The 12,200-nt window shown below is 43.7% G+C and overlaps 1 protein-coding gene across 2 annotated transcripts in view; it reads left to right on the top strand.

Moving 5' to 3' along the window:
* Positions 1 to 264: 264 nt before the first annotated feature.
* The window catches only part of lnx2a (ligand of numb-protein X 2a), a 13,088-nt gene continuing 1,152 nt past the window's right edge, over positions 265 to 12,200 (top strand). Inside the window, exons 1-10 of one of the 2 annotated variants that reach the window (XM_014002248.1) lie at positions 265 to 399; positions 3,037 to 3,583; positions 7,656 to 7,885; positions 7,967 to 8,104; positions 8,219 to 8,418; positions 9,303 to 9,722; positions 9,816 to 9,989; positions 11,002 to 11,179; positions 11,257 to 11,482; positions 11,570 to 11,728. In XM_014002248.1, coding sequence (XP_013857702.1) covers positions 3,180 to 3,583; positions 7,656 to 7,885; positions 7,967 to 8,104; positions 8,219 to 8,418; positions 9,303 to 9,722; positions 9,816 to 9,989; positions 11,002 to 11,179; positions 11,257 to 11,482; positions 11,570 to 11,728 — 2,129 coding nt within the window. In that variant the 5' untranslated portion in view covers positions 265 to 399; positions 3,037 to 3,179. Of the gene's footprint in view, positions 400 to 2,804; positions 3,584 to 7,655; positions 7,886 to 7,966; positions 8,105 to 8,218; positions 8,419 to 9,302; positions 9,723 to 9,815; positions 9,990 to 11,001; positions 11,180 to 11,256; positions 11,483 to 11,569; positions 11,729 to 12,200 lie in introns of both variants that reach the window. The other variant, XM_014002247.1, reaches the window with a different exon arrangement.

Genomic DNA, 12,200 nt, shown 5'->3' with positions numbered 1-12,200 from the left:
GCCTGAAACTCTCAGACTGAAGAAGTCTCTTGGAGGAGAGACGAAACGTTTCATTAGAGAAGAACCCGTCCAGAAGACCTATACAATTTTTTTTCTTTTTGATTTTTTAACCTGGATTACTGAGATGCATCAGGACGTTTTGAGCAGGCATTGTAGAGGCCACCTCTGATTCGGCTCAAAAATGACAGCGGTAGACTCCGCCCTCCGTGTTTTGACTGACAGCAGGTGGGCGGGATCAGCACCCGCCAAAGGCACGGAGGGGAGGGGGGCGTTTTCGTGCGCGTTTGCGGAGCCGCTCCGTYGGTTGCGGTGAATACGTGATTGAAGTCCCGCAGCTGAGGACTGCTCCCCGCTTCAGGGGCTCTCCGGGCGGACGGCGTGGAGGAGCGGCCGGAGAAGGTAACATCACATCTGCAGACGTTCACCGCCTGCATGAGGCTGGCTTTGCATTGATGCTGGCGCCTCTTCTTGTCCTTCTGTCCTCGCTCCTTTTTTTTTTTCTTCCGCTTCTGGAGGATGGGATGAAGTCAGACAGCTGAAAGGGGGGGTGGAGGGGAGGGGGACATAAAGGAGGAGGGTGTGCATTGATCTAAACAATGATATTGTCTAAACAATCGGAATATGACACTGCAGTTTGTGGGCTGCCAACGTAAATCAGGACAATGGCAATGAAAAAGATTGCAAATGTCATTTAAACCAGTGTCTGTTTTTATTGTCTGGCTGTTGTGTGGTTTTTAAAAAAGCAGATTTTTTGCAGAAGAGCATCAAGCCTCTTTTTGCAACCTTATAAAAGATGAAAAGATGGGGTTTTATGAAAATGTGGGCTAAGCTGAATCTGGGACCTAAAACATCATTTTACCTCATCTTTTTCTTTCCTTTTTTTAAATTCCTTCATGAAGCAGATGTAAGATAAGTCGTTTATAAATGCAGTGCCCATGAAGGCATGACAATAACAGCATGGCGCTGCATGGACCCATAATAAAAAAAAATGACATTTCACAAACATGCACATCACTTCTGTAGTGAAATACGGCGCAGCACAGTCACCTTAAAACAGATTTGAGTGCTTATGAGTTCACAGATTATTCTCAGAGCCGTAAAAGCTCTGATCCGTTGAGCGTGCGTGTTTGCTTTTACATGTCTACAAGTCTGTGTGTGTGATGTGGTGATCTCACAGCTTTGTTATAGAAACAGAGAAGCCTTGTGTCCTCATGAATAATTCATGTCCAGCTGCGGGACAGAGACAGAAGCAGCCAGTCACAGACAGACAGGAGCACGTATACTTTGAAGGAGGCAGAAAGGAACTACCGGTCTGGTGGCCAAGGAGACAGGAGGGACAGGTCGTCACAGAAATAATAGTAAAAGTAATATAATTTTTTTAAAAAGCATTAGAGATCAGATCAAATGCAGGAACAAAGTATAAAAATAGAAAAAAGCAGAGGGACTTTCAGCACCCTCATCCTCTCAGTGTGACAGGCTTTGCAGGCCATGGAGGAAGCGGAGCATCCTGCTGGGAGAAGTGCATCTGTTGTTGCGCCTCCTCTGCATCCTTCGCTGGCTACACTCTGAATGTCAAGCCCCGCCGAACAGAACAGGATGCAGGTCGTCATGGAGACAGGAGCAGTCCCTTCTTTTTTTCTTTTCGCTGGAACAGAGGCAGGTAGTCAGTGTAGCTTGGCTGGCCTGCTGAGTGAGGGAGGCAGGCACGCCCTCTGCTGGCCTTCAGGGGCTGAGTTAGCCTCAGGGACGTCCTCACGTTCTGTTGTGGAGGATTGCAAAACCTGAGGCGTAGCTAAAGGCCTAGCATTCCTTGAATGTACTGTCCAATGCTTTAAAGTGCCTGGGACGTCAATTTTTTTTGTAATAAATATGAATACATCTTTGTAACGTTAACATTGATAACATACTGCTAAAAAAATCACACTGCTGAGACGAACAGTTGTTGAGATATTTGTATGTGAAGAAACAGGAAGTGATGTCAAAGGGGAAATGTCTGCGTGAGAACAGAGCGTTGCTACAACAGCTGACAACAGACTGCAGAGAAGAATTTGATGTTTCTTTAGATTTAGATTTGGACTTTTTATCAGAGAGATGAAGAGTCAAAGTGAAAATAATACTGTTCCAAAAAAATTAAATAAAGACAAGGAAGTTTTCTTTCTTAAAGAATTCCCCTTTGATGTCACTTCCTGTTTCACTCTGGCTGAGGCACGATCAAAAGAAAATATGCCAGTTATGTGACAAAATGGATAAAATTGTGTCGATTATGCCAAGTTTCTTACATACTGTATGTAGAAGTTTTCTTTGACTTTTTATAATTGAAGTGTCTGCATGTCACAGACACATTAAGGCACATTTTATGCTGAAAAATGAGGATTTTAGCTCAATATCTGGAAAAACCAACTGAGTTACGCTCATTAGCTGTGGTGGCTATCATAATTTAAATGGAATTTAGCTGTAGAGGTACATCCAGGGATTATTTTCTGAGGGTTTCATTAAATTATATCCAGTTCATGAGGTATTTTGGTAACAAAGGCAACTTTTATCATCTGTTGCTCTGTTTTGGATGGAGGGAGATAAATATAAAGAATCCCTGCCTTTTTAAAGTTTTATTACCGTCCACATCTGCCTCCGCTCCTCCCTCCTGCTACCACGTCTTGTTTTGTGCCCGTTTACAAATCCAGCTGAGCCCTTTCACCCACCTTCAAATCTTCTTCGCCACTCTGCCACCGCGACTCTCTGCCTCCTCCTTTGCTTCCCCAATCCCACGTTCTCTGATCTGTGTCCTCTCTCTGCTTCAATCCCAGATAATTCCCTCGCCGCAGAATTGGAAGATTGGAGCAGGCGAGAGCAAAAGAGAGATTATACTGTCAGATTAGCGAACAGGAGCAGCAATACATAATCTCAGCCGATTCACACACACACAGTTTGGAGACACGTGCACACAAAGCATTTGCCGCATGAATAAATTCACATAATCAGACACTTGTTTTGCAGAAACAGCTGTTGAACTCTCGTGCTGTGACCTCTGACCTACAGGGTTATGCGCCATCAGCCCCTGGAGGGCATTTGTCCTCTCTGCAACCTGCTCGAGCCGTATGGGATAGGAGCGCCCCGTCCCGCCCTCTGCAGCCTCACTGGAGTCATTTGTGCCAAAGCTGAGCCGTGTTGAGGGAGAAACGATGGGCAGCCCGGGCTGCGAGGTGGATGTAGCCGGGCCGGTGGAGCCGGCGCTGGAGTCTCTGTGTCCAGAGTGTGGCCAGATCCACCGCGGCTGGGAGAACCACCTCTACAACTACCGCCTGGAGGTGGACGACGACCTGGTGTGCCACATCTGCCTGCAGCCGCTGGTGCAGCCGCTGGACACGCCGTGCGGACACACCTTCTGCGCCCGCTGCCTGCGCAGCTTCCTCCAGGAGAGGGACTTCTGCCCCCTGGACAGGGCCCGGCTGCAGCTGCAGGCGTGCCGCAGGTCCAGCATCCTGGTCCACAAGCTGCTGGACAAGCTGTCCGTGTCCTGCCCTCTGAGTCCTGTCTGCTCCCTCGGCATGCCGCGGTGTGACCTGGAGGCTCACCTCAAACACAGGTAAGACGGCTGATCACATGAAAGGATGAATGTGTGAAACCTGTGCGCATAGAGGTCAAAACTAGGGATGCACGATATATCGGCATTCATATCGGTATCGGTCCGATATGTAAAACTGGGGCGATTTTAACGYCCGATATTGATTTCCCTCTTTTTATCTTTGTGTTTCTGTTTTAGGAGGGGAGATTGTTGGTTGAGTGGCTTCTGTTTGATCATGATAGTGATATTGATGCAGCGTAACCAGGAATAACTGAAGTAGGGAGCTGTGTCAGAGGTCTGGTCACGTATTTACAGTATCAAAAAAAGACCCAAGTGTGTTTGTGCGTATATGTATAATATAATTTGTGTATTTGTGTAATATCAGTAAAYATCGGTTATTGGCCACAACAGCAATAATTATTTTGGATATCGATATCGGCTGAAATTTTCACATCGGTGCATCTCTGGTCAAAACAAATGACAGAATGACGGCATGTGGAGATACCAGAGTTGTAAAGTACAAATACTTCTTTACTGTACTTAAGTAGAATTTTTGGGTATCTGTATTTTACTTGAGTAATTATTTTTCAGCCTACTTTTTACTTCTACTCCTTACATTTAAAAAAAAAGGCAAGAAGTAGAAAGTTGTTACTTTTATTTCATTTTTGCTTGTTTATATTCCAACTTGTTATTCAAAAAAATAAATACTATCCATATAAATTGTGCCTCCTAGATGGAGTGAATTTAATTGTGGTTGAATGAGAAGTATAAATATATAAAACTCTGATAGCGTATTAGTTTGTACACAAACAAATCATGTCACACTCCAGCAGGACATAATCATTAAAATAAAAGGACTGTACTTAAGAAGTATTTGATGAATTATATTATTGCATTTGGCCGCAGCCCTCAGATAGATTTTCATTTTGTGGAAAAGTTTTGGGAACCCTTCATATATGTTTATAAGCTGAAACAGACTAGTGCATCCTAAATTTAACATAAATTGATTATTTTAATACAACAGTCATTTCTGGATCTTTTGGGGGGGAGGTCACCTTTTAATAAATGTCCTTACAGAAAATCTATCTGCTCATTTTAAATCAATACTTTTACTTTTAATACTTAAGTACAAAAAATATCAGATGCTTGAAGACTTTTACTCAAATAATATTCCTAAAAGAGACTTTAACTTTTACCAAAGTAATTTTTTGGTAAGATACATGTACTTTTACTCAAGTATCACTTTGTCGTACTTTATACAACATTGGGAGATACTCATTATCTGAATATAGTGCAAGTTGTAGATTATCTGTGGCGGCCATCTTGACTTGAGTCAGTTGTAGATGTGCATCTACAAATCACTGCCTGAAAGTTTCATTAAAATCAGTCCAGTGGTTCATGAGTTATTTTGCTAACAGACACTGTTGGCACAAGAGTTAACGTCAAAGTTTTGCATGACGCTCAGCTACTACTATGTCAAATTTTAGCTCTACATAATGTAAAATTAGCTGAGTTCTAGCAACACATTGCTAACAAACAGCATTGATTCCAGTAGTTTAATGATGAAGTTGTAAAAACAAATCAGTTTGTGCTCAGAATACGTGTTGTGGATCAGTATCAGCTACTACCACTCCAAATTTTAGCACAACATCTGCAAATCTGACTGAGTCAGTGCAGTTTTTATGTTTGTGTTAGCACTTATTTTGCTAACAGACGGCCAAACAAACACAGACACGAGCAAAAATTTGCACCGGCTTCACCTTCGACGGCAGGCGATAATCAGCCGCCACCCGTCATCCCCATCTCCATTGGCCCGGTTGGACCAGGTGCCATGAGACCCGGTGGGGATTATGGAGCTGCAGGTCATGTGACGGGTGGGGGGATTAGTGGTTCCCTACCGCAGTCAAAGGTTCATGTTCTCATTTCACAACCATGCTGGGCAACTTCAACACCAGAGATCTGTTCAACCACTTCTTCTGTGAGACCGCCAAGGGCAACCCGGGCCTGTGGTGAGTAGGACCACCAGCGGGACGAAGAATAAGACATCTTCCTCACCGATTTGTTTGCCTTTCTGTATCTGCTTACGATTCCTGCTCTCGTTGCTCCCCAGCTCGTTAGACAGTTAAAAAGGAACATAAACATTATTAGATTGTTGCTGCAGTATTGAAAGCTTAAGCATCGATCTCATTTTGGCCTCGACTGGTAAAATTTAAGTGTCTTTGCTTCTCAGCGGTGTTCCAATCGCTGTCACAGTTCAAAAAGCAGACTTCTTTACCTGTTGCTGTATCAACGGGTGTTTTGACGCCAGATTACAGACTGATTATCCTCTGACAGCCTAACACCACACTTAAGATGGGGGTTATTTCCTTTAACAAGCTTAGCAAGCTATCTAAACTAATATGGTGAAAGCTTTGCGTGAGTCAGGTGTCTCTGCAGGAGAGAAATACCACCGGGTGGTAATTTTAGGATCTTCCAAGCAAGTCGGTAGCGTCAAATGGAAAGTAAATTTAAGAAAGTCAGATTTGAAGAAAGAATCCAAAAAGTTAGATGATTAACCTCGTGTCTCAATGGCTTCTTTGTGTTGTTGATTTGAAAAGCAGAGGTGATGTAAGACAGCTCAGAGGCCCTTGAGGACTAACTCGACTTTCTTTAATAAAGATTAAAGCTGCTGTCCGTGTGTGACATTGTCCGTCCGCATTGTTTGTGTTGTGGATTAGGAATTGGACCCAGATCAGTGAATTAAAAGTCATGCCAAGAGGACGCAGAGCTTCCTGCCGTGGTCAAGGTGGACCAAAGTCTACAACATTTATTACTGATTTATTCAGTGTTTTTGCTGTTTTACTAAAAAAATAGAAGTAACTGTCACATCCTGTTTGCAATTGTATCTTTTTTTAATCAAACTATTGATGCAGATGCTGCAGCTGCAGATTCTTTTTGGAAAGAGTTAACATTCCTGACAGCTTTATTTGTTTTAGAAAGAAGCTGTTTGCAGAARTGATTGGATGGAGAGATTTGACGTCTTTTTAAAGGGTTTCCTCGTGCAGCAGTTTATTGTTCTGTTAAAATATAAACTTTCTCCTACTTTAACCTGAAATATGTATTTTAGGAAAACATTTCTCTCCCAGTCCACAATGCTGAAGAGCATCCCCAGACGATGGTGCTACCATCACCGTGTTTGACGGTAGAGCTGCTGTGACTGGTTTTCCTCCACACACTCTTCTGGGATTTACAGTTTTATCAGATCAGAGGGTTCACTTTCTTGTGATCTAAAGACTCATTCGGGTGCTTTTAGACAAATTCCTGCAGAGCTGTCAGGTGCTTTTTTAGAAAGGAATGTCTTGGTACTGTACCATAAAAGACTCACTGGTGAGGTGCTGCACACATGACTGTGCTTTATGAGATCCTCCCATCTTTTCAATGGATCTTTTCTTTTCTCTGGAGCTCAGATGAAAAGTCTATAAGCTTYTTGGTCACTTGAATAATCTGATTGTTAAATGACGAGAAGTTGGTGCTTTAAAATGTATTTAAATTTGAAGATATTGAAAGCCTGTGCTATTGCTAATGTTGCAACATATGTGCGCAGTTTCCCGGATAATTCTCTCAGATAACATCAGCTGTGGGATATCATATTGATGGGGACGGTATCTGCCCTGCATTAGTACAATAGTTAAAGCTGGATGGGAGATGTAGGAACAGCTTTAGGAACACTGAAGTGGACCTAACCCTAACCCTAACCCTAAAGGTGGATTTACCCAGGATATTGCTGAACAAGTAGTGTGGTGTTGTGAACAAACTAATAGAGCTAACACTTTTAGTAAATATCCAGGACCCAATTTAATGGTTTCTCAACATTAAACTTTGAGTCTAATTCATTTTTAATTGAATTTTCTCCTATTTCTCCTAAGAGTCTTCTTTTTTGGGGTCTATTTAAGGCAAATAACGGGTAACGTTTGCTGAACAGTAAATGGGATTGATTCACTGGGGATGGATGAAATGGGACTGAGTGAAATTGAATCAGCTCCCGTGACGTTAAACCTGGCTCTCTTTGTGCGTCAGATGGACTAACAAACTGACACCTGTTGCTTGGTGAAAGGTGTCCTGGGACTCGTAGTCAGCAGACGAGCGTGGACGGGCCACGATGCGAGAGCGGCGACGAGCGGGCCATGGTGACGAGCCCCCACACATCCCCTCACTCCCCACAGACAGACCTGAGGGACCAAACGCCCTCGCCCAGCACTGGCCCTAATAACACCAACGGATCCGTGTGGACTGACGACGCCGGCCTCGACAACCCTGCCTTCGAAGAAAGCAATGAAGAAGACAGTGAGTTGATCCTTCTGGTTGGCTTTGAGTGTCGATGGTGACGTCAGTTTTATGGTAAAGGGTGTGTTTTTCTGCCTCCAGGTGTGGTGGGGTTGGAGTGCGTGGTCCCCAGGGTAAAGAGGCCCCTCAGTAACCCTTGCATCCATCTTCTCCGCTCTGTCAGCTCCACTTCCTCTGGTTGGGACTGTCCTGAATCTCCACCTCTGTCTGCTGAGGAAGGTACAAAATCCCCTCTGGATCATAAATTCAAAAAGCTGTAAACACCTAATTTTCAGTAGTTATTTTTGACATTTGGCCTCTCATGACCATTAACACGGCCGGTTTGTCCGTTAGGCTGTGTGAAGCTGCCCTCCCTCCCTGAAGGAGAAATAACCACCATCGAGGTCCACCGGTCAAACCCGTACATCGAGCTGGGAATCAGTGTTGTTGGTGGAAACGAGACGCCGCTCATTAATATAGTGATTCAGGAAGTGTATCGAGACGGGGTCATTGCACGAGATGGGAGGCTGCTGGCTGGAGATCAGATACTACAAGTGAGGAAGCAGTTCTTGCTCATCATTTACCACGTACTAAAACTTCTATCATCCTAAGATACATTTAAAAACCAGAAAAGCATTAGTTAATTGGTTAGTGATTGTAATTAGTTGATCATTACCAGCTGATTCAGCATTCAACCCACCCATTTTTATWCAGACAGTAAAAGCACATAATTTGCACAAGTAAATCTTTAATGGTGAAGCATTTATTGATTGAAAAAGGCTAGAAATTAGCTCTTTGTAGGACCTGTGAGACAAAAAAGGCACAACATTTTTAAAATTTTAAACAAAATTGTTTAAATTGAGCAACACCATCAGTTTTTGAGGTTTGCTGTAATTTGGTTTTATAGTTTTATTCCTACAAATAGTTTTTTTCCAATAACTTTATTAACATTATAAATGTTTTTGTAGATTTCCAGCAACAAATAAAGCTCCTAAATATTTGGCATTATTCAGTAAAAATTTGATTTCACCTTAAATTGTTATTGTTTTAGGAGAAAATCTTAGTTTATATCGACCATGAATGATTGGATTTAGAACAGCAATAAAATACTAAAACGTCCAAGAAGGTGAATAACTCTTATAGACACTGTAACTCATGAGGGAAAGATAGTCTGATTCAGCCGTTCAGCTTCATTTAACTTATTTTTAAAACTGAAAGGCCTAACCTTATGTTTTCACTTTTAACTTTACTATTATTTTCAGCTTATTAAAAGGAACCAAATGTTTTTTAAGGAAAAACGCTGTGATAACTTATTAATCTGTATCAAATTTTTTAAAATAATATTACAGTTAAAAGTAAAGCTAAAGCAGGTTGTTTTAGGAGCTGCTGTCCTTGTTTTTGTCCAAATTTACCTTTCCTTCGACGTGTTTCTTCCCAGGTGAACAATGTGGACATCAGTAATGTGCCACACAGTTTTGCCCGCTCCACCCTGGCACGGCCCTGCACCACCCTGCAGCTGACCGTGCTCCGTGAGCGTCGCTGTGCCTCTCGGGCGCCTCCCTCTTCCTCTTCCTCCTCCTCCACCCCGGCTGTACCTCACGCCCCCTGCTCCACACCTGAGGGGACCCCGTCCAGCCCCGCCACGCTGAGAATCACGCTTCACAAGCGAGACTCTGCCGAGCAGCTCGGCATCAAGCTGGTGCGGCGGACGGATGAGTCGGGGGTGTTTGTGTTGGACCTGCTGGATGGAGGCCTGGCAGCGAAGGATGGCAGACTGAGGAGCAACGACCGGGTGCTGGCAGTCAACGAGCAGGACCTTCGACACGGTACCCCTGAGCAGGCTGCTCAGATCATACAGGTACACCTGGACTCTTCTGGACCCATTATCTCAGTCTGTAGCTATGTCACATTTCTCTTTAAAGTGCCAACACGGATGACTGTTCCTCTACAGGCCAGTGGAGAGCGAGTCCATCTGCTGATTGGTCGACCCACAAAACCAACTCCACCCCCACCGCCAAAATCCAGCTCGACCAGAGACCTTTACTGCCCTGAACACTTCCTGCCTAACCACAGCTCTACTCCAAGTCCTGTTCCTGTACACCTGTCCCGCACCAGCACACACAGAGTGAGGAAGTGTGTGTGTCTTTACATGTGAATAATGCGGCTTGTGATAAATTGTGATGAGAACATTGCATTTAAACCTTGAWGCAACAGACTCTAAATAACATGAAACCTATAAGAGTTCTGTATCAACTACATGTAGTATCATATACATCTGAAATCTTGATAATAATGTACTAAAAATGAAGTGGGACAAGACGTGAGCCTTGTGGTACACCTGTGTGGATTTTATCATTTAAACTGTGTTATACTGTTAACTGTCAACCAACTGGGACAGTTGGACAGTTAGTTAACCAAATGAGGAGAGACAATAGTGTTATTGTTAAATGGGTACTGGGACATACTGACATTAATGGTAATGAGAGAACTGACTAACTTGCAAAAGCTGGCAGTCAGACCCATTTCAAAAGACCAGAGCCTGTTGTAGGTATTTCAGCAACAGTCTGTAGCACTGCCCTACAAGCCTGGATTAGCAGGTAGCTGACTGTAGACAGGCATGGGAACTGATAAATGGCCCAAATCTTAGATTTGGGAAAGCTCTCATCACCCTGATAAGGAAAACTTTAAGAACATTGTTTGGAGTTCTAATTGGGCAAAACCTGCTCAACTGCCACAAAATGGTGATGGGACTCCATGGCAATGGTCTGTGTGATACCTGTGACATTGAATTAGAGAYCTCGTTGCACTACTTAGGCCATTGCCTGGCTCTGAGCAGTCAAAGGGAAAGAATTCTTGGGGAACCCTTCAAAGATCCCGAGAAGCTCAGAACGCTGTGGTTTAGACAGATGCGAATATTTAACTAAAGTTCAGTGTCCTTCAGGAGAGAGTAATATGCCCACTCATAAGAACCCTGCTCCCATGGGTTCTTTATCCATTACCACTCATCATAACCATAATTAATATATACATCTAAAATCTTGCCATTACTAAAAAGAAGTGGGACAAGACCTGAGCCTTGTGGTACACCTGTGTAGATTTTATCACTTAAAGCATGTTTGTGTTTCATTCTCTTCCAGGATCTGTCACAGTGTGTGACATGTAAGGAGAAACACATCACAGTAAAGAAGGAGTCCCACGAGTCTTTAGGGATGACTGTGGCAGGAGGGCGTGGCAGTAAGAGCGGCGAGCTGCCAATCTTCGTCACAAGCGTCCAGCCCCATGGCTGCTTGTCAAGGGACGGGCGCATCAAAAGAGGTGAGCGCTTCTTCTCAAACACCTATCAACGAGATTAGTTGAACATCACCTCAGAAACCTCCCGGTTCCTCAATCAGGTGACGTCCTGCTGAGCATCAACAGTCAGGATCTGACCTACCTGAGCCACAGCGAGGCAGTGGGCACACTGAAGGCCAGCGCCGCTTCGCCCTCGGTCCAGCTACGGGTGCTGGAGGTCAGCATGGTGGAGGAGCACGACCACGACGAGCTGCTGCCCCACGCCCACGACAGTGACTTTGACGCCAACTGGTCCCCATCGTGGGTCATGTGGCTAGGCCTGCCCAGGTGAGGTTTACGCTGATACAGAAGCTTGATCTGAGAGATTTTAGCAGTTGTCAGCCTTTTTTTTCCCTCTACGCTCTCTTCTTGCAGCTACCTTCACAGCAGTCATGAGATCGTGCTGCGGAGGAGCCACCCGGGCAGCTGGGGCTTCAGCATCGTTGGGGGATACGAGGAAAGTCACGGCAACCAGGCGTTTTTTATCAAAACCATCGTTCTAGGCACGCCTGCGTACTACGACGGCCACCTCAAGTGAGTGATCAGTCCTTCGCCTGACTTTCTGCAGAGGAGCTATGACCTCAACATGTCACAGCTTAACATGAGAATAATTTAGATAAATATTTCTTATAAGTAAGCTTGCTCTGACATAAAATAAGTAACAACAGTAAGTGTTTTTAAGACATTCTTTGGTTTATTAAAGATTAAAATGGTCTTGTTCAGGAGTTGTTAAAGGTCAGTGGGCAAATATTTGACATTAAAATTGTTTTTTTAAGACTTTGCTGTGTCATCACTGTCCTTTCCAAACAACCTACTCTTATTTTATGATAAAATTGGAAAACTGCAATTGTAAATGGATGTGTTCAAACAGAGAGGGTATTTTTTTCTTTTTACTGTCTTTCTTTTTATTTATACCTTGTCTGTGACATTTAACCTGCCTTTTTTCCTGAGAAACTATCCCAGAATTTATTAAGTTTCTCAGGAAAAAAGGCAGGTTAAATGTCAC

Source organism: Austrofundulus limnaeus, unplaced genomic scaffold, assembly GCF_001266775.1.
Source record: "Austrofundulus limnaeus strain Quisiro unplaced genomic scaffold, Austrofundulus_limnaeus-1.0 Scaffold12, whole genome shotgun sequence".
Classification (NCBI taxonomy): domain Eukaryota; kingdom Metazoa; phylum Chordata; class Actinopteri; order Cyprinodontiformes; family Rivulidae; genus Austrofundulus; species Austrofundulus limnaeus.
This window is presented reverse-complemented; position numbering and strand designations above follow the sequence as displayed.